The following is a 21,740-nucleotide window of genomic DNA, read 5'->3' on the forward strand; positions in this document are numbered from 1 at the left end:
CCATCATGCCTCAGGGGTGACAGTTAGGTCAGTTGTTCTTTCCGGCTCCTTCAGTCAGGACCCTGGTGAAACAGCTCCCTTTCTTTTTGACTTTCTGTCAAAAAATATTCTTGTTAACCTACAATTTTTGCTTTCACTCGACGTCTTTTAGACCTAGAGTGCTACTACTACCTTTTTTAGGCTTAAAAAAGGTGTTTTTCCTGTCAAAATGCCTTCCCTCTTTGACAAATGTCCTTCATGTGGAAGGAAGATGGCCAAGACTGACACTCATTCAGTATGTATCCTGTGCCTACCAGACTCTTATTCTTCGAAAACCTGTGAACACTGCCAGGTTTTAACATCCAGAACTCTCAAAGACCGAGAGAGAATTCGAGTTTATGGACTTTGAGAGAGGAAGATCTCCCAAGAAGCAGAAAAGTCGGAGGGCGCGGTCGACGTCGAAAGAAGCCCCAACTTGTTCACCTTCGGCGTCGGGATCGGCGTCGAAGAAGCAGTAGACGGTGACGAAGAAGAAGTCTTCAGCGTCCACATCCAAGGTACCTCCGCTACAGACATCGTCGAGGGGTAGGTCACCGTCTAAGCAGAAGAGCTTGACGGCGAGCCAAATGACGTCGAAGCAGCATTGTCATGCTGTGACTTCGAGGCATTCTCCGTCGACGCCTGGCCACCGGCATTCGGCGTCGAGACATCCTCCGTCGACGACTAGTCGTGGTAGTTTGGCGTCGAGGGAGCCTCTGCCGACACATCGTCGATCGACGTCGAAGCAGCCCACGTCGACGCCCTGTCAATGGCGTTCGACGTCGAGGCACCCTCCGTCGCCGCCAGAGCATCGGCGGTCGGCGTCGAAGCAGCCTCCGTCGTCGTCGAGCAGGCATCCTTCAACACATCGACACACAAGGTCGGCGTCGAGGAGATCACGGTCGACGTCGAGGGAGCGTCTATCTGCTCGGCGCTAGTCGTCGAAACAGCCACCGTCGACGGATCAATGGAGATCCAGAGAGCGGAGCGTCTCGCAGCCAGTTAATATATCTCCTTCAAGATCACAGGAGAGGTCACCTGGGAGGCAAGTGGTGCATGAGATGGAGAGTGAACCTTTGGACTTAAGTCCTAAGGTCTCAGCTGGGTTCCCCAGGATCAGCATCGGCTGCGGAGGTGGTGAAATCGCCATTACAGGATCCTCCCGCCAAGAGAAGGAGGGTTTCAGAAGAGAGGTCGATCGAGGTCTTCCTCTAGACGGTCTATAGTGAGCCTGTCCTCTTCCGCCTTGGCATCTTCAAGTGGCAGATCCTCGGATGGGGAAAACAGGTATTCGGATAGAAACAGGTCAAAGTGCCCTGCAAGGTCGCAGCAGGATCAAACGGATCAGCCTCCTCCACGTTCACGCTCGCCAGTGCAGGAGCGCGCCCAAAAATCTCCTCCTGTTCGTCTTTCCCCAAGGTGGTATAGACCTCTTCACCACTGGGCCAAGAACAAGGAGACGGCGGGTTGGTTAAGGGCGTATCGAGATCAGACCTCCCGCCGCAAAGAACGGTCTCGTTCTAGAGGACATTCAAGTAGAAGATCTAGTCACAGGGAGCGATCTCGTTCCAGAACGTGCTCAAGTGGGAGAAGATCTAGGTCCAGGCGGAATCATAGCTCTTCGAGTTCGAGGACCAGATCGCACAGGAATTACTCTCCTACCCTAAGAAACAGTCCACGCTCGAGAATATCTCCAACTGAGGATATTTTCTCGTTCCAAGACATCTTGGGCAGGGGAGCCTTGAAGCTATGAGTGCCTATGACAGCTCCTCAGATCAAGACGAAGGTCATCTTTGAAACCCTGCAGCACAGAACGGCACCCAAACCCTTATTGCCGTTGGTCCCGGGTATCATGGACCCGGTGAATGAAGTTTTCCTGACTCCGGCTACGGTAAAGTCAGTCCCAGCAAGGATTCTCAAAAAGTATCGTCCTCCTGAAGAGGATCCTCTGTTCCTCAAGTCCGATCCACCGCCAGATTCGGTAATCATTGTGGCGGCTAAAAAATCCAATGCGGTGGCCTCCTCATCCACGGTACCGCCGGATAAGGACAGCAAGCTACAAGACTCATGGGGGAGAAGGGTGTGTTAACACCTCAGCTTCTTTCCTCAAGGTCTCCAATGCAGAAGCTCTGCTGGGCAGATATGATAGGTCTCTGTGGGACTCGCTTCAGAGGTTTTCTGCAAAACTTCCTCAGGAAGACAGAAAGGACTTCGAGGAGATTTTGATGGAGGGCAGGCAAGTCTCCAATCAGATTATAGGGGCGACGGCAGATGGAGCAACGCTGGCTGCGCATGGTTATGTACATGGAATCATAGCGAGGAGATCCTCGTGGTTGCGCCTTACAGCACTGAAACCCGAGGCTCAGTCCAGAATTCTAAATCTTCCTTTTTCAGGCACATCTCTCTTTGGGGCGAGCGCCAATGAGGAGATGCAAAGAATGAAGATGGAGTTAGACACCCTTAAAGCAGTGGGGCTTGAAAAGGAAAAGGAATTACGGAAGAAATTCCTTTCGGACAACAAGGGCTCTTCGAAGCTGAGGGTTCAAACCCCTCATTGGCAGAAGGGCCAGAACCAGCAAGGCCAACAAAAGTCGCAATATAAAGGAAAGCGCAATTCCAAAGGAAACGGAAATCAGCGCCAAGGCAACCGCTTCAATAAGCCTCAGCAGAAGCAATGAGTCTTCACTTCCCCCAGCACCATTGCCCACTCCAGTGGGGGGAAGCATTGCGCATCACAGGACAGAGTGGCAGGCCATTACAAAAGACCAATGGGTGTTGTCTACGCTGCAGAAGGGGTACTGTCTTCGTTTCCATCGTCTACCTCCATCTGTTCCTCCGATGTCAACATCAAGCCACCAGCTACAAATGTTAAAGAAAGAAGTAGCGACACTCCTCGAAAAATCAGCCATTGAGAGGCTGCCGGTGGCTCAAAGGGGGAAAGGAGTATATTCGAGGTATTTTCTGGCCAGAAAACCGGGACAAAAGGCGGAATACAGGCCCATTCTGGACTTGAGAACACTCAATCTACATGTCAGAAAAGAAAAGTGGCGCTTCAGCAAATATCTCCACATCTCAGGAAGGGGGATTGGATGTTTTCGATGGACCTTCAAAATGCGTAATTTCATGTCCCGATACGGCCCGATCACAGGAGATTCCTTAGATTCCGGGTGGGGACCTCCCACTACCAGTTCAAAGTCCTGCCGTTTGGGTTGAAGTCGGCCCCCAGGGTGTTCACGAAGTGTGTCGCAGTGGAGGCGGCAGCTCTACGCCGCAGGGGAGTCTTCGTATACCCATACTTAAACGATTGGCTGTTGAAAGGTCCTTCTCCAGACAACGTAAGGAATCAATTCCAGACATGCATAGAACTGTCAGCGTCTAGGTCTGCATGTCAACTACAGCAAGTCTGTCTCCCAACCCACTCAGAAGATTCACTTCCTAGGAGCTCTGCTAGACTCAGAGGTAGGAAAAGTGTTTCCTTCGGAGGAGAGACAGTGTTAGATAACGCTCAAGTGCCAGCAAGTTCTTCGCAACAGGATTCAGAAAGTGCGAAAGATAGCCTCCCTCTTAGGGTCGATAGCTTCATGCATTTTCTTAGTACCGAACGCCAGACTTCGGATGCGTCCTCTTCAGCAGGATCTGGAGGACAAATGGGACCAGCAATCAGATCGCTGGGACGATCAGATCACTTTGTCGGAGGTAGCTCGATCTTCCATCCCTTGGTGGACAAAGAAGCAGAACATGCAGGTGGGAGTCCTCTTCCATCAACCTCCTCCTGCACAAACGATAATCACAGACGCGTCTTTACAAGGCTGGGGGGCGCACATGGGGCCTCTCCAAGTGCAGGGTCTGTGGTTGTCCAAAGAAAGCACCTACCACATCAACTTGCTGGAATTGAGAGCAGTCCACCTGGCTCTCAAAGCGTTCCTTCTCTCGCTTCAGGAGGAAGTGATTCTAGTACAAACGGACAACACCACCACGATATACTATTTGAACAAGCAGGGAGGAACACGCTCAAGGACTCTTATCACTGGAAGCTCAGCGCATCTGGCATTGGCTTCTGGCTCGCAAGCTGTCTGTTCAAGCAGTCCATCTCCCAGGAGAGCAGAACGTGAGGGCGGACGCACTAAGTCGGCACTTCGAGGACAGAGGACTGGGTTCTCAACGACTAAGTGCTAGAAGACATTTTCCAGTCTTGTGGTCGTCCTTCCATAGATCTCTTCGCGGGCGACTTAAACAGCAAATGCCCAAGCTTCGCCTCAAGGTTCTACCGACCAGGAACGAGAGGGAATGCTCTTTTGATCGACTGGTCAGGGGAATTTGTGTCCGCTTTTCCACCCCTTCCGCTGATCCCGAAGGTGGTGAGCAAGCTGAACCACTCATGCACAACAATGATCCTGATTGCCCCCGACTGGCCGAGGCAGTGGTGGTACACGGACCTACTTCACCTGTCAGTGTCTCCTCACAAGAGGCTTCCATGCAGGCCGGACCTGTTATCGAAGATGAACGGGAGGATTCACCATCCCAACCTTCCGTCACGGAACTTGGCAGCATGGCTCCTGAGGTCATTCAGTACGGCCATCTAGGGCTGCCACAAGGCTGCATGTCCATTCTGAGAGAAGCACGACGTCCTTCCACAAGACATTCTTACGCATGCAAGTGGAAGAGGTTCTATATGTGGTGCATGCAGAATGGTCACAATCCGGTGAAGAGTCAGGAAGAAGCAGTTCTTCCATACTTGTACCTGGCTACAGCAGGGTTGAAGTTTAACTCCATTAAGGTGCATTTAGCCGCCTTAACTGCTTATAGGCTATCACCTTCACAAACCTTTTTTTTTCCAGTTACCAGCAGTAAAAGATTTCCTGCAGGGTCTGAAGGTGTACCCTCCTGTACGTCCTCCTTCTCCTCCCTGGGAGCTGAACCTAGTACTATCAAAGTTGATGGGCCCTCCTTTTGAGCCCATTCATAAAGCTACTTTACAGCATATTTCCTGGAAAGCGGCTTTTTTGGTAGCGATTAAGTCAGCCCGCAGGGTGAGCGAGATTCAGGCCCTCTGTACTAAGGAACCATATACAGTGTTTAATTTGAATAGAGTAGTGCTGAGAACGCACCCTTCTTTCCTGCCGAAAGTGGTGTCAGATTTTCATGTTAATCAGTCGATCTCTCTGCCCACTTTCTTTCCCAATCCCTCTACTCCAGCTGAGAGGGCTTTACACTCTTTGGACCTGAAAAGGGTTTTAAAGTTTTATTTGGACAAGTCCAAGTCGATCCGACATTCTGATCAGTTATTTATTAACTATGGATCGATCAGAACTGGTCATGCAGCATCGAAACATTCCATTTCCAGATGGATCGTCTCGTGTATCAAACTTGCTTACCAATTGGCGCAAAACCTCTGGGGTTTACCCTTAGAGCGCATTCCACTAGAGGGAGAGCTGCCACGGCAGCTTACCTACAGAATGTGCCCATGTCTGGGATTTGTAAAGCGGCGACCTGGAGGTCTGTCCATACATTTACCAGACATTACTGTCTAGATTCGGACACGAGAGCAGATACCCAGGTAGGCCAGGCCTCCCTGAGGAATCTGTTAAGCAGCTGAGTAATTGGCTGTTATGATCTGCTTGGGTCCTGAACTTCTCATTTACCTGCAGGTGGTTGATGGGCTTGCTATTCTATTCAGTGCTTATGACTATTGATGAGGATCCCCTGGAAGAGAAGGATAAGTTACTTACCTGTAATCCTAGTTCTCTTCCAGGGGTATCCTCATCAAAGTCATAAGCAACCCACCCGCCTCCCCAGGTAAATGAGATTCAGTACTATTGCAATCTTATGGTTGAGCCCGTCTTCAGGGTTATGCAAAGAACTGACCTAACTGTCACCCCTGAGGCATGATGGGAAGCCTGGGGTCAGGGCTGCCTTAAAGGTACGGTGCCAGTTTTTGTTGAAAATGGTTTCATTTTCTATGCTATTGTTTTACAATGCAGCCTGAGAGCTAACAATGTCTATAAGCAATTTTCAGTGTTTGTGAATGGTTTTACTCATTAAAACACAAAGTTCAAGGGAAATTTGACCTTATGTGTGTTTTGTTTCCTTGCTAATTGCAGTACATTTACATGTGTTAACATTGTTTTAGCCTCCGTTTTGGAGCTGCATTGGTGTAAGAAACATATATGTATGTACATATATGGGGAGCGAGATATGTGTTTTTACATATATTTTTTATATTGTTTCCGGGGTCCCGCACATGGGCGGGAATATTCAGTGCTTATGACTTTGATGAGGATACCCCTGGAAGAGAACTAGGATTACAGGTAAGTAACTTATCCATACTTTATTACCTTGTTGCCAACCTCCCCAGAACCTCCCACCTTGGTTGCGCATGGCACTACAGTGCTGGAAAGCGACGTTACAGTATGCACGGCTAAATCCTACATATGCCGGAAATATTCCATTACTGGGGATACCACTGAGGGTTGGAAGGGTAACGAAACGTAGTATTGCACCCTGGTTAGAAGGGATCAGCACAGTAATGGATTTATTTAATAACGGGACACTCATGGACCATGACAATTTTGTCAGCGAAACTGGAGCACCTGACCATTTATACTTATTGCACGCCGCACTACTGCAATATATTAAGACACACTGGGCTCTGCAGCGACAAGAACCCCCACGCACGAACTTGTTAAAGCATTATACTATATGGGCAGAGGTAGACAACTCATCAAATGACTATGTGGGGATAGGGGCACATGCTGCGGTCGAACTTAATACATTGCGTCACACATGGGAGGAAGACTTGGGACAGGAACTGGAGGATAAGGAATGGGCAAAAATGATAGAACACCCCAAGAAAGTATCCAGAAATGTGAAATTCAAATTCATAAAGACTATGCTACTCCACAGAGCCTATCTCACCCCCAAACGATTAGATAAAATGTTCCCACGGACGCAACATCTCTGCCCCAGGTGCCAGCTGGAGGTCGCTGACTTATCATATATGCTGTGGGTATGCCCTCCCCTATGAGGGTTTTGGGAGTCGATTGGGTAACACATACGGGAGGCCACACAAAGAGAACCAGGCAACACTATGGAGTAATGTATTTTGGGCCTACATAAGCACTCGTCCAAACACAAAGTACAATAGAAATTGGTGAATTTGGCACTCATTCTAGCTTAACGAGCCATCACTATGTGATGTAAATCAAAGAAACCGGACAGGGAACATGCTTGGCATAGCGAGTTAATCCGCTGGGGCAGCGCTGAAAGTGCAGCAATAAGACGGGAGGAAGCTAAAGGTGTACGTAAAATCCCAATAGCTATGGAATGGGACATTGTTAGAAGCCATGAGAACGCTAAACTTGGACTCTAGCGACACCCCTGTTAATTAATAAATTAACAAACTAATAACTGGAACACCTAACCTGAACGAAATGTATGCATGGGTAAGACTGGACAGACATACCAGGTGTATTTGTGGTAGTCCTTTCAATTGTAAATGCAGGGCTGTGTATGACTGGTCTGTGCTACAATTTCGACATCATATAAAAGTATGTGTCTTTCTATCATGCAGGACTGGTGGGTGGGGGGGGGGGGAGTGCTGCAGAAAGGGGTTAGTTTACAGTGTGAATTGGTTTACGTTGGGACATGTTTTCTTTAATATGCTGGTTCCGACGGAGTACAAATTGTATGGAATATATAGTCTGGTTTTTTTTGGTTTTTTTTTTGCAGATAAGTCAAATATGTACAAATACTATGGGGCCGATTAGGATGGCGGGCCGACACCCTAGCGGTGTTGGCACCGCCCGCCAGTGGTGCGTCGGTCCCACACCTGCAATTAGGATGCCACCGCCACGGTGGTGGTGGCATCACCTATTCCCAGCATTGTGGCGGGCGTTGCTCACTGCACTGCCCGCCACAATGATGGGAATGCACTGTGTGTATTGTCATGCACAAGGTGACAGGCACCGCGCGGTGCCTGCCACCTTCTCCATGACAATGTAGGGGGTTACCATGGGTACCCCCCATGTGCACCCCCTGCCACCCCAATAGCCTGGGGGCCTGCAAGGGGCCCGACAGCAAACTTTGCATGCCTTTCCGTGGCAGTGGGCTGCTTCCCGCACCCCTGGTAATATGGATGGTGGTGTCTAGCAGACGCCACCACCATATCTAGCCCCTTTAACGCCTGGTCGACCAGCACTCGGTCTTTCCGTCTGCCGGGGTCTCCCTGCCATACTAATATGGCGGGGGAAATGGGTGGCAGCCGAGGGAAATGTGGGGCGGATTTTCACCACATTCGGGCGGTGGTGATCCACCATACATAGTAATCAGCCCCATTGTGACAATCAATCTCACCTCCCATCAATATCGACATTTTCATTGTCTTTGTAACACAACATGTACCCAACCATTGTACAAAAATCATCGTCAAAATGAAAAACTCAATAGTTGTACGCGTCACAGCATTGTTATTGTGTGAACTGCTACGAATATTGGGGGAGGGGGGGATGGATACTGTCAGTTATTTCCCTGTGGCATGGAGGTTGGTGTAGTACATCTGAAGCTGAACAAATCCTTTATGCACCCTCGCCTACTTCCTCTGCTTTTTAATTTGGGCCCAGACAATTAATGTGAAGTATCCAGCTCAATAAGGATAATTAACCGCATTTTAATCTGTGGCAAGAAGCTAATCTGTTCTCTGTGGCCTGGGGCAACATTTAGAAAAGTGTTGTGAAGAAGTTGCGTTTCATGTAGTTAACTCATTCAAAGTTTTATATTTTATACCTTAATTGTGTTCTTTTTTTCCTTCTCATCACAGAAAACCTTTCGAGACAAAGAGTGCAAAGGGCTCCATATTAAGCTTGAGCGTTTGGAGAAACTGTGCCGTGCCCTCCAGACAGAGAGAAATGAGCTCAATAAAAAAGTAGAGGTCCTCAAGGATAGGATATCTGTCCCGGATATGGGCAAGTCCACCATGGTGGACATGTTATCGTCATGTACAATTGAAGAGACTACTAAAGAGCTTGTAACTACAACTGACAAAGAACCTGGAATCCAACCTGATGCTGCAAGTTCTCTCTCCTTTGTTGAGAATTCCATTGAAGAGACTGTCTGTACATGTTCTATGACCAGCATTGACTCTGCTGACTAAATTGTAAACAATGTTGAAATGTATATACATATATATATATCCACATATAGATATATATATATATATTTTCTGTATAACATACTCTGTTGGTGGTACCTCTTGGTTTTGTGGTGACAAATTTCTTACTTTTCTACCATATCTGTATTTTCTTAGAACTACTGGACTGATGTAGTACAGGATGTTTAGTTGCTTTGGGTAGTCAAATCGATCTTTATTTGCCACTTGTTTAGCGCAGTTTTTCCACATAGTTTCTGAATTAATGCATGTTTTGTTTCTCAGCATATGTCAACATGTTGGTCAAACCATGCATGAATGTAAACCACATTTCAGGGTAAATTGTAATGGACATTAATCGGTTGTTAAGGAAGTATCGTACTGTTTCAGCAGTGTTTAATTCATTTCTTTCCTTGTGTTTAGCAAACAAGACATTACATTCTGAGTACCAATCGCAACCATTTGTCAGTGTGAGCTTATGTTTTTTGTAATGAATAACAGGGAATTACACATTTGTTCAAGACTGATTACAGGGACTTGATTATATGATGCCTCAAACCATACATCAGTGCTGAAGTTGATTCTCCCATTCACAAATGGAAAACAGGGTGTGTTACAGTCTTGTATACTTCTCAGGGTTTTTGTAGGCAGTCACAAGCTCAATTCAGAAGGATGCCTACTTAAGCGGTTGATGTGTACTTTCAATCCGGTACAGGAGGGACCTTTGTTTAAACGTAAGCACCGAGTTTTGGTGCAAATGTTTACCACTGCATCTAGACCCATTTTTAAAGCATGTATGCTACTGTCAGTAGGGAGTACAACTTAGACGTTGTGTGAAATAGGCACAAGACCATTGTCGCTATACCACATATTCCAAAAATAAGGGGCTGCCACGAAGAATAACTTTGGGGGGGGGGGGGGGTTGGTTGTTAGGGTTTTTTTGTTTAGCATTGCCATTAATTCCATAGTTGCATTAGGGCCAGGTTCTTTTATGTTTGTACGAAGAAAAGATGTGAAATGGTTCTGTTTTCAGCAAACATTCATTTTACCTGTTATTGAATAAACGAAGTGCCACTCGCGGACACTAGTGGACCAAATGTTTCTTGTTATGAAAGAGGGGGTAAAACTTGCGTGATTTTGACGAGCTAAGATTGATATTGCTCTAAAAGTTATATTTTTATTGGAACTGCAAACGTCGAAAACCCCTGTTGAATAAACTGGAAACGGGCATTTGATCTTTACAACCCTTCCATTACTAACCTTTTGGGTGAACCCTGTTGATCAAATACTTTAGATCTCTTGAATCTGTGAAGTATACTTTGCATTTCGGCTGCTTTCGCTCTCATAGTTGTGATTCTGTGACGAGCACTCTCCAGATTGTGTTTTCTGGTTCCGAAATATTTGCTCTTAAATTGACTTGCGAAATCTGACTTGCACAAAAAGCAGGTGTTTCTCACTTTAGGTAAACAGTTATGAAATACTTGAATTTTCCTGCTGCACTGAAAAAGCTTCAATAATTATTTGTACATTTCAAATAATTGCAATGTTTTCTTGGAAAGAGCTAGTTTAAGGAGTCTGTCTTTTGTTTAACATTGTTAGTGACTGTTTGATCCATTTTAACCCACATTCTCTTCTGTCCTGAAGGTCCTTTCGTCTTTTGTTAGGCCAATTTTGAAATGTTTTCAGACCGTGGCTCGTAAAGCCTTGTGGTAACACATACACATTTGTCTCTTAAGAGCTAATGTTCACATCGACTAAGTATTAATATAGGAGTGACTTCTGAAGTAGTGTCAAACGTTAGAGTAGCACATGATTTGTTTTTTTCTGAAATTACGCCATTTTTTCCTTTATTTGGTATTGTCAGATTCTTGTTTAGTGCTTGTAATTGTGTGCTTTAGGCTGTTGAAGCGCATGATTTGATTTGGTGATGCCATATCAATCATCTGTGCACCAGTTCCAATTATGTTGGGTACAGTGTAATCATTGCTAGACTATGAATGGATTTTTAGTGAGAGGATGGTCCAAATTTGCTTGCACTCCGACTGCTAATCTCTGAAAATAACCATGGGCAATACCTTGTTGGCGCCTCATTTGTAGAGTTACTTTAGACCTATGCCTGGATTAATTACTTGTTCCACAATGCATAACTAGTAATGCACCTTTTAAGTGTTTAGGGTTGAGTAAATCCCAACCTACGTATCCTTGAGTAGCAGAGCACACAAACAGCTCAACCATTCATTTTCACACTTCGAAAAACAAGTGACCCTAACTATTGTGAATCCAGTTTCGAAATTGTGAAAAAGTAATCCTTTACGTCTATATCACTTAAAAAGCCAATTTGTACTAAAGATGCTCCCTTACCATGACGCATTCGACTAAACAGTAAAATCCTTGAATTAAAGCCCCAGGGTTTCAACAGGAATAAAAGGTGATCATAATTATCTAGGGCATTTTTATTTCATTGTGGTAGTAGCAAAATATATCCTGGGATGTAAGCAGCGTCCAGACTCACTGAAGGGATGATAGAATTAGGAACCGTTTTCCTACAAATCAAATCTGCAGGGTTCTTTAGCTGTTTGGCAAACTGTTTAATTGTTTGTAGCATACCTTTTTAATCAGGAAATATAGAACATAAATTATTTGCAAAGTCAGACACATTGATTTAACACGAAACCGGCCCTGCATATCATCTTGACTTTTTTTTCCTCACGGGACCATCATTGCCATTGCCTTTCTAAATAAATTAAAACTGCTTAACTGACATGTGAAGATAACCGTTTTTGAACCATGAGTAGTAATGTGGACTGTTACTTTAACAGGGCTCTGATCTGTGTTTTCTTTGCTACACCTTTACACCTCTTTGTGCTACAGTTCATTTCTCAGGTGTTACAGAAATAATCTACCTCTTCATACTGTAAATGAGAATAACTGTGAAAAAAACTTGCAAAAATTTAGTTTGTGCTAAGCACTGCTTTATTTTTACAATCCTTATTTGCTGTCATGAAATGAAAAGGGGGGAATGAACAGTCAATCTTGCTTTGCTTTTCAAAAACATTTTGTAGAGATTTTTCACAACTGTGAAACTGAAATTTTATCTACACAATTATGTATAGATTCAGTAAATATGTATGCTTAACATGTGTGCTTCTTCTTTGTACCACAGTTCTGGAATATTAATTGTACTTCATGTTACTTATTGTTGCGAAGGACAATTGGCGATTTTAAGCATAATGCACAAAATAGCCTTTTTTAATATGATACATGTTCCTTATTCTGAGGTCAAGGTAGTAGTCAGTCTCCTAAAATATGACTGCATGAACAAGTGATGTTGTGAATATTTGGGAATTTCAGTTGTTTTAAATCCACAGAAATGTTGGTGTTATCTCCAGTATAACATTGAATTTTTAAACTAGACGGCCTTGCTGATTAATGAACTTTGAGTAAACCTTTTCCTACTTATGCATTCGGGTTTCCCTTCTGACGCCCCTTTGGTTACGAACAAACGTTTTGTTTTTAGAAGTCTTGTTGTCTACTCAGTTTGATCTGCATGGTCATAGAGGGGGATCTGCAGGTAGGGGTGGGCAATATACACTATTTGGTCAAGTCTCTGGGCTTAGTTGTGACAAAGAAGAGCCCCTTTCTAACTGTGTTCCTTTATAAGGAAAAAGTTTTTCATCTGGGACATGTTTTGGCTGGCTTCAGAATGGTTAGGTTTCCTCTACTAGTTCATTAAATTAGTGTCGGGGATTTATGATGGATTGGTTGCCCTGCTTTTTATTAAGGATTCAGGTGTTGGTCAAATTGGGATTTTACATAGAATTGGGCCTGGATGCCTCCTGTAACCTCATATTTGTCCATGGTGTTTAGGGGGCTGGTAACCTTTTACATGGTAGGCCACCATGATACGCCTAGATAATGAAATTATGCATATTTTTTTTGATCTACCTTGCTACAAAAATCCATAGAGCATTTGGATGTAAATTTGATCATCTCAGAATATCCCAGTATTTGATTAAGGCCAAGAAAATGGGAGTCCTGCTGATATTTGTTGACTGAAATAAGTATAATAATTTTAGGTGAGGAAGAAGTTCTGGTGCCTAAGGCGGGCTCATTACTACAACTTGCTGACGGGTACCCACAGGGGGGATTATTCCTTTGTCTGGGGTTAGTTGCTTGGCTGAGAGTTCGTGGTGGAGAGTTGTAGCACTCGGAGGTATCTTGGGCAAGTGAGTTCCATAAATTCGGAGAAAAGAAATTCGATGGTGGTACCCCATTTTTGATCGAACTTGAATAGGCTGTGGGCAAAACCGGCTGTAATTTTTCCATGCCCACTATCTCCCATACCTTGTATAGCCAATCTTGTTTAGTCTGAACGTCTTCCATTCCCCAGCAAGCCAGCAGCACCTGTTTGGCGGCTCCTAATGGTAAAGTAATGGCTCTTCCCCTACATGACTTAAGAGGGTAGGTAATGAGGTTTGGCAGTCCCAAAAGAGTGTAACTGAAAAATCTGGGAATTTCTGTGTGATGGATGGAGTAGACGTCCTTGAAGGACCGTGGTCTAATAGGCCTGTATTCTTGGGCACTGCCAGAGAATATGGGTGAGCGTGCCTACCTGCCCACAGTTGCGCCAGCATAAATTGCTGCCATTAGGTTTTCATTTTGCAACTCTATCCAGTGTATAGCACCAGTAGTGTGCTAGCTTTAAAAACATTTATTTTCCGGCAGTACTGCAGGAGGAGGCTCTGGTCCTGTGAATTATATCCTGCCGTTCTTTAGGGGAGAATTCATGCTCCAGTTCAGATTCCCACCTACGCCTCGCTGGGGTCTTAGCTCTATGTTTGGACTTATTGAAAAAGGAGTAGATATCTGAAAACAGGCACTTGTCTAATCGTGTGATATACCATAGCTCAAATTTTGTGAGGGGATGGCTAGCATGGGGTTGCACTTGATGTTGTTACCCAGTGTTGGATCGCTAAATATTGCCATTAGGTCTCCTGGGGGATTCTGAAAACTGATACCAGTTCGGGAAAATACATAATCCCTTCACCTATCCTTTTACAGTTGGCTTAATGCCATTTCAGATACCTATTCCCTTCCATCGCTGGTTGGAAGTCTGGGTTACCTATGAAAAGGGTCAGTGGAGAAACGGGGTTTGAAAGGCCACTGGACTCCGGCACCCTGTCCCACACCCCGATTCGCCCTCAGCACCGGCAAGTTCTAAGCTCCAGCTGACCTAAGCCGTTTCGGTAGACAGGGAACCTTCCATATGTGCATTCCTGTGATTGCGCGGTCAATGAAACACCAATGCTTTTCAGACTAGTTTATACCACTCAATCATGTATCGTGGTTGCACAGCTTGAAAATATTTCTCTCGGTGTGGGACCCTAAGCCCCCCCATCAGCCTGTCTCAGAAATGTTTGATGTTGTGCCATGCGTGCCTTTTCCCTTCCCATATGAAATTCCCAATTAGGTGTTGTATTTGCACCAATATTCGAGGTTGGGGGCATAGTTGTAGTGTCTGCATCACATAGAGAATGCGAGGCAGGAGAGTCATTTTAATGGCTGCCAGCCTGCCTAGCCATAACATGGTGTGCTTCTTCCAGTTAAGTAATTCACGCCGGGTCTCATCCCGCAAGGCTGAATAGTTGGCCTTGACCGTCTTTTCTGTTGGGAGAAATATCTGCAGCCCTAAATAAGAGACGCCTCCTTGTGCCCACTCAAAAGGGAATTTCTGCTTCAATTTATCCTGCTCAGCCCGGGGAAGGGTGAGGCTGAGTGCCAGCGTTTATTGTAGGTTGATTTTGAAGCCTGAGACCTCGCTAAATATTGTAAATTCTTCTAGTTGGGAAGGAAGCAAGAGTGCTGGTTGCATGAGAAATAACACCACATCGGCCGCATACAGGGATATTTTGTGCTCTGTCACCCATTCGAATCCCAGTGACCGTGTGAAGGTGTCGGACCCTCTCTGCAAATTTCTCCATATAGAGCACAAAGAGCAAGGGGGAGAGCGTGTACCCCTGGCGAGTCCCCCTCCCTATCGCAACCGGCCGAGAGGCTATCCCGTTTATTCTAATGCACGCCTCCAGTGCTTTGTATATGCAATTCCCCCATCATTGATAACATTCCCCAATCCCAACCCTGCCAAGGCGTGTCTTAAGTACGGCCAATGTACACGGTCAAATGCCTTCTCTGCAACGACCGACAGAAGTAGCGTAGGTTGTTTGGTGCACTGAGTTTTGTCTAGTACATGACGGAGGCGTCTCGTCCCATTGCTGCAATTGCATTCGGGAATAAAGCCTGATTGATCTGGGTCAACCGGGCCTTTCATGTGAGGGGCCAGTCGTGCCGCCAACACGCTGCTGAAGATCTTCAGATCAACATTTAGTAAAGAAATCTGGTGGTATGAGGAGCACTCCTTTGGGTCTTTCCTGGGTTTCGGTATCACCACCACTTCTGCCATTGACACTGGGGTTTAGGGTACCTGTTTTGCTGAAAGTGTTAAATAGACGAGTCAGGACCGGTGTGAACTCAGGGGCGAACACTTTCTAAAAATCTATTGGGAAAGCGCCCCTGCCCACCCCCAATCCCTCCCCCCCCACCCTCCAGTGCTTTCCCTACCGTTAGCTTCTGTATGGCCCGGAGGACCTCTTACGAGTGGATATATGCGTCCATACCTTCTGTGTCGATCGGTGGGCTAGATGCCCCAGGAGCTCTACGGTCATAACCCTCGGCAGCCAGGTGCTCCTCTGCGTACAGAGTAGTGTAGAAGGCCTTAAACACAGCTGCTATGTCAGCGTCTCCTCGGAGAATCTCTCGGGGGGGACGGGGACTGGGGAGGGTTCCTTATGCCTGCAATGTGGTGTGCATCCGTCTGGGACCTCAGCAGGTGTGCTAGGAGTTTCCAGGCTTTGTCTCCCAGTGCCCCCCAATCCCCCCCCCCCCCCTACCGGACCTTCATGGTAGTGCTACTTAGTACACAGGAGTGCATATTCCGCACGGTCTCAGTCCAGAGCTTTCTATTGCTTCCATGTGCTATTAAGTTCATGTGGCGATGAACTCCTTCTAGCTCCCTGATCTGCGACTCAAGCAGCTCACATTTGTCCCTCCAATCTTTATTGAGCCCTGCCGCGATAGATTAAAAACCGGCCACGTATCACCACCTTCAGTTAATCCCAGACCTGGGGAAGTGGAACCGATGCATCGTCATTCATTTCCAGATAATCCCGGATCGCAGCTCGTATGTCCGCAATATTGGAATCGTATGAGAGTAGTTTGTGGTTGAGCCTCCACGACCTCTGGCGCCGCAGCTCTACCGGTAAGCATAGCACCAATGAAATCCGAGAGTCGTCCGACAAAGCCACTGTCCCTATCGTTACATCTGTGATATAGCCTGTAACCCGTTGGGAGGTCCAGAATAAGTCAATACGCGCGTACGTTTGGTGAGATGCTGAGAAAAGGGTGCATTCCCGAGCTGTGGTGTTGCGGTACATCCAAGCGTCTGTCAGTCCTTTCCCCAAGTCTCCGGAGCATAGGTTCCTAGAGTGATCCTGAGTGACCCAGCCGTGTTATTGACCGGTCTAGATGTGAGTCCTGAACTATGTTAAAGTCCCATCCTAACACTAAATCCTCATCTTGAGTCAACAATCCAATTTAGCGTGTCTCGGAGGAAAGCTTCCTGGTGTTCATTAGGGCTGTATATGGAGGCTATGGTATATGTGTGCGATCCCACCAGAACTCGCAGTGCCAACATTCTGCCTGGTATTTCTGCGTGTACCCCCTCCCTTATAGTTCCCAGGAAATGTGAAGGTGTTTCCAAGCAGCACGCAGCAAGTGGGTCTCCTGCAATAAACGGATATCGCAGCTTTTCTCTAAGGATTGTGAGGAGCGAACACCACTTAACTGGTGTATTGAGTCCTTGGACGTTGAAGCTCATGATCCTAACCTTATTGGTAGACATATGGGTACATAATGGGGTAGACGGGGATCCCTCTCTGGGGTTGTGTGAGAGCAGGGAGTCTCCCCTTCCACCCGGACCTATCCCAGGCCTGTGTGGTGGCATGATGTATGGTCATAGGTGTCTCCCCACATCTTCCTCTTGTCCCTCTCCCCCATTTGCGGTGATTCTCGCGGCGGCTTCCTCCCTCTGTCCCATTAAATGTGGAGTGCATGATATAGTGTCCCATGGGTGTTAGCAGTGAGCCATTTTGGATAAGGGCGTCCTCCGTTACCTGATCTCGACCTTCCCCCGTAAAAGCTGTAGCGCCCCCCTGTTTCCATGTGACTTCTTGCCCCTCCCCGTGGCATCGGGAAGAATAGGCCTATTTCTAGAGAAAGAGACAAGAGGAAATAATATATAGAAAAGAGAGAAGTAAACCCACATCAGCCTGGCATATACCGCACTATTGGGCATGGGTCCATGTGTTTGGTGGTGGGTCATCACATCGACAAGCGGGAGCCCTCTCTACCGAGACTGGGTTTCTTCGTTCCTGGACGCAACTGGAGTTGCTGCAGCGCCAAGGTGGAGGGCAACCGTAGGACCTGCGCTCAGTCAGGTTGTCCCTGGCCCCATCTTGGTTCTGTATCTGTTGGCGCAGCACCTCTTTCTTTCTGGCTCTCCATAGCTGTAGGCTTGGAAGGTTTCTGACGTCTGGCCCCTCGCTGTCTTCCGGGTTTCTGCAAGTCCTGTGTGTTGGTGTCATCTGTTGCGATCCAGGGTTGTCCCCTTCCTCCAAGCAGAGACCAAGCACCTCCTGTGCCTCCTTCAGTGACCAAACTGAGTGCAATTCTTTGTCCCAAACAAATGAGCCTAAAAGGGTGACCCTAGCGGTATGGGATTCCCTTATCGCGCAGGGAGGCTGTGGCTGGTTTCAGGGCTTTATGCCTTTGGGGGTGAGCGGTGATAAGTCTTGGTAAATTCCAACTTGAAGCCCCTCAAACACTAGGGTTGATTTATCTCTGGTGGCGGCCATTATGATCTCCTTCTGCTTTAAGGAGACATGTGAGGATGTCATGCTGTTGTCCCGGGTTCTTGACCGGTCGGGCTGCGCTGTGAGTGCGATCTAGGATGACTTCTTTGTCTCCAAGTGCTGGGGCCACGTGTTGGAAAAGCGGATCCCCCATTCCTCCAGCTTTCCCCAATCTGCCTGGAGAGGAATGCCTTTAATGCGTATGTTGGATCTACGCTAGCGATTCTCGAGGTCCTCATGGTGGAGATAGATCTCCTCATTCCTGTCTCTAAGCTCCAGCAACTCACAGGCTTTTTGGGTAATTTCCTCCTCGCTTCAGTCGCCATTCCTTTCAAGGGAGTCAACTCTGTTACCAATTTCCTGTATGTCTGCCCTGATCTGCTTAATATTAGAGGTGACATCTTGTCACAGGCACGCCAAATCTTCTCTAAGTGTTCCGAACAGCTGCTCCAGAAAGCCTTGGGTGATTGGCTCCTCCAGCTGCTCTCCAGGAGAGTCCATATCTGTATCCTGTTGTTTGGCCGTTGGCTGGTTCGCCTTTTTGGTGCCTGGTTTCTGCAGGAGATCTTCATCGCCTGATCCTTCATACGGTGTGTGGTCATCTACAGGGCACTGTTACCCGTTCACCAGCAGCGCAGGGCTCAGACCGGTCTCGGTCAAGGTCGCAGGCCCCTTGGGGAATCTTAGTTGTGGCGAGTCGTTGGGGCTCCTTCTCGCACTCCGGGTCTCCGGGTACCTGTTATGCTTTGTGGCGTCGCCTTAGCCTCTGAACTTGTCCTCTATGCTAACTTTTCCTGCAGCCCTCCTGTAGGACTCGCATGTGTGGGTGCCTCTCAGGCCCGGGGTCAGATAGTGTATTCCAGTCGGCGGGTGGCGCGCTTTTACTATGCCCGCTCCTGCCCTTCAAATCGGTGTTCACCTCTCTAATTCCTGGTTATGAGCTTCCTCAGGCTTTGGAGCCAGTCTCTCGTCCCTTTATATAGTCTATGGCCCTGTTGGATATAGGCTTACTCTCCCCTCACAGGCGGCTGCATCTGTTGTCCTGATTAAAGATAGATCCGGCCCTGCTGCAATTTTCGGTCTGCCTGTATGATTGGTGTATGGTCCATGATGGCGCCTGAAGGAGTCTCTGGAGTCCCCTCAAATCGTTGGGATGAGGCCTACTCTATCTCGGGCCTAAGCATGGCCCGCCTCCGTCCAAGGCCTCTCCTGTCCGTCCCGTGGTTCTCACCTTAGTACCGTTGCACTCTGGCCCGGTGTCTCTCCGCTACACTGTTCCCTCGCTGGATGAAGTTAGTGTGGCTGTGTCGGGACCGCAATGCTGTAGTGGGTCTGCTGCTGTGTGGCTTGTCTCTGGGGTCGCATGGCGAGCTGTTGCTCCGGGTCGGGTCTCAGTGCATCAAGCCGCCGCATCCGCAGGTCGGCCTGGACTAGCTTCTTCTGCTCTGGGCGCGTTCCCGGGCCTCATGGAGGCCTCCGCACCTTAATCCCAGTGCCGGTCTCCCTGCGGCGAGTCACGGCCTGTGGAGCTCCTCTCCTGCTCCTCTTCCTGTCCACCAGGCCATTGGTGTTAGGCGTCACCAACGCTAAGTCGGCTCCACTGCCTCTCACAGGTCACCACATTTAAACCTTGTGTCCTCTGGCGATTTTATGGCGAGTTCAGCTGTGTTCGGTGTCCAGGATCGCTGTTGGATGCTAATATGCCAGGCTCGGCGAGCGGAGCTCACAAGGAACGCTGCTACTCTGCTGCCATCTTGGCCATGCCCTAGTACTTCACTTAGTAATCAGTCACTGTACATGCTGGAGAACAGTTATACTCAGCACTTGCTCCTCAAATACACTCCATTTGATTATTTATATCAGACCTACCTCACCCCCAATTTCTAAATTGCTTCACGTTTCCAGGTCTAAATCCCAAGAATATAGCCGATTACAACGCGGTCATTACAACGACCACATTGTTACATCGCAGTACCGTTACGACTTGCTCTAGGGGGTGCGCTGGAGTTAGGAATATAATAATTACTATTCCAACTCCAGTGTGTGCAACTTTAGGGAAGGTGTTGGAATAGTAAATTATACTATTCCTTCGTTTGGAGCGCACCCTAGGGCAAGTCGTTGTAAGGACTTGCGTTGTAATGGTACTGCGATGTAACAACGATGTAACAACGAGGTTGCTGTAATGACCGTGTTGTAATTGCATGGAATGTGATGGTGGTTTCCCAAATACCAAATGCCCACGATGTACATGCCCTGAAGCTGACTTTTACCATATGGTATGGGCTTGCCAGGAAATTGAAAAGTTTTGGAATTAAATAATAACGCTCACAGCGGAAGTAACAGGCAAACTGCTAATAGTGGATCCAGTTTCCTGTCTGCTGGGGGTGATGACACGCACAAAAAACAAGCATTGCCATAGCCAATAGGTCTCACCTTTGGGACCTTATAAGTATTTAGTTATACAGCAGGTCCCAAAGGCGAGATCTACTGGTTATGTCAATGCTGGTTGGTAATAGTGCACAGTTTCTATTTTAGTATTATTGGTGTACTGGGTATATTCAATTTACTTGAATAGTGATATATTGCACTTATTGCAGTTTTAGAAATAGCAGTCCAATGCATAAATGTTATTTTAAGTCTATTTTATTTGGAGGAACAGTGATGCAAGGATCAAACATAAAAAAAGCTAAAAAGGAGTTCTTTACCACTGCTATAGAGGAAGCTAAACAGAAACAATATACTATTTTCAACATAGTCAAGTTTTTCACCCACCCCAAGGCCCTTGCACTTGAAATTCCTCCATCCCAAACCCTTTACGATCAAATAGCTGACTTTTTCATTGACAAAATCAATAACATTCATAAGGACTTCCCCCCCCCCCCCCCCCCCCCCCCCCTTCAATCCCCACACAGGATGCCGTCACCAATTCACCCTCTTTGGGTAACTTCTCAACAGTCTCCCTGTCGCAAACACAGAAGGCTATCATGACCTGTAGATCGGGAGCCCCCACGGACTCCTGCCCCCCAATTATCCTCCACCACCTCATCGAGGCCGTCAACCCCTCAATCAATACCATTGTCAATGAATCCCTCAGCTCAGGCATTGTCCCCGCTGAATGGAAGAAGGCCATAGTCAAGCCCCTAATGAAAAAACAAAACAAATCCCCGACAGACTTATCCAATATGCGCCCTATCTCCTTACTTCCGGCACTAGGCAAAATTACAGAGCAGCTAGTACACAAGGAGTTAAAAGCCTTTGTGGAAAACAATCATATCCTGCACCCACAGCAATCAGGTTTCCGCCCTGGCCATTCCATAGAAACTGCATTGATTGAGCTATCGGACACCATTAAGTTCCTGCAGGATGAGGGGAGACAAGCTGTACTCATCCTGCTCGACCTAACCGCAGCATTCGACACCATATCACATGCCATCCTTATTAACAGAATGCGCGAGATCGGTGTAACGGGCACTGCATTAACATGGATAACATCATTCCTATCCAACAGATCTCAAACAGTTTCACTAGGCCCCTTCCTCTCTGGCGAAAGACCCACTACATCAGGTGTGCCCCAGGGGTCCATATTGAGCCCACTCTTTTTCAATATCTATATG

General features: G+C 47.1%; 1 protein-coding gene across 1 annotated transcript in view; it reads left to right on the forward strand.

Annotated features, from left to right (window-relative positions):
- Positions 1-12,296, forward strand: part of TXLNG (taxilin gamma) — a 290,841-nt gene extending 278,545 nt beyond the window's left edge. Inside the window, exon 10 of the mRNA XM_086934258.1 lies at positions 8,834-12,296. Coding sequence (XP_086790384.1) covers positions 8,834-9,166 — 333 coding nt within the window. The 3' untranslated portion in view covers positions 9,167-12,296. The remainder of the gene's footprint in view (positions 1-8,833) is intronic.
- The last annotated feature ends 9,444 nt before the right edge of the window (positions 12,297-21,740 follow it).

This window comes from Lissotriton vulgaris, chromosome 8, assembly GCF_964263255.1.
Source record: "Lissotriton vulgaris chromosome 8, aLisVul1.2, whole genome shotgun sequence".
Classification (NCBI taxonomy): Eukaryota; Metazoa; Chordata; class Amphibia; order Caudata; family Salamandridae; genus Lissotriton; species Lissotriton vulgaris.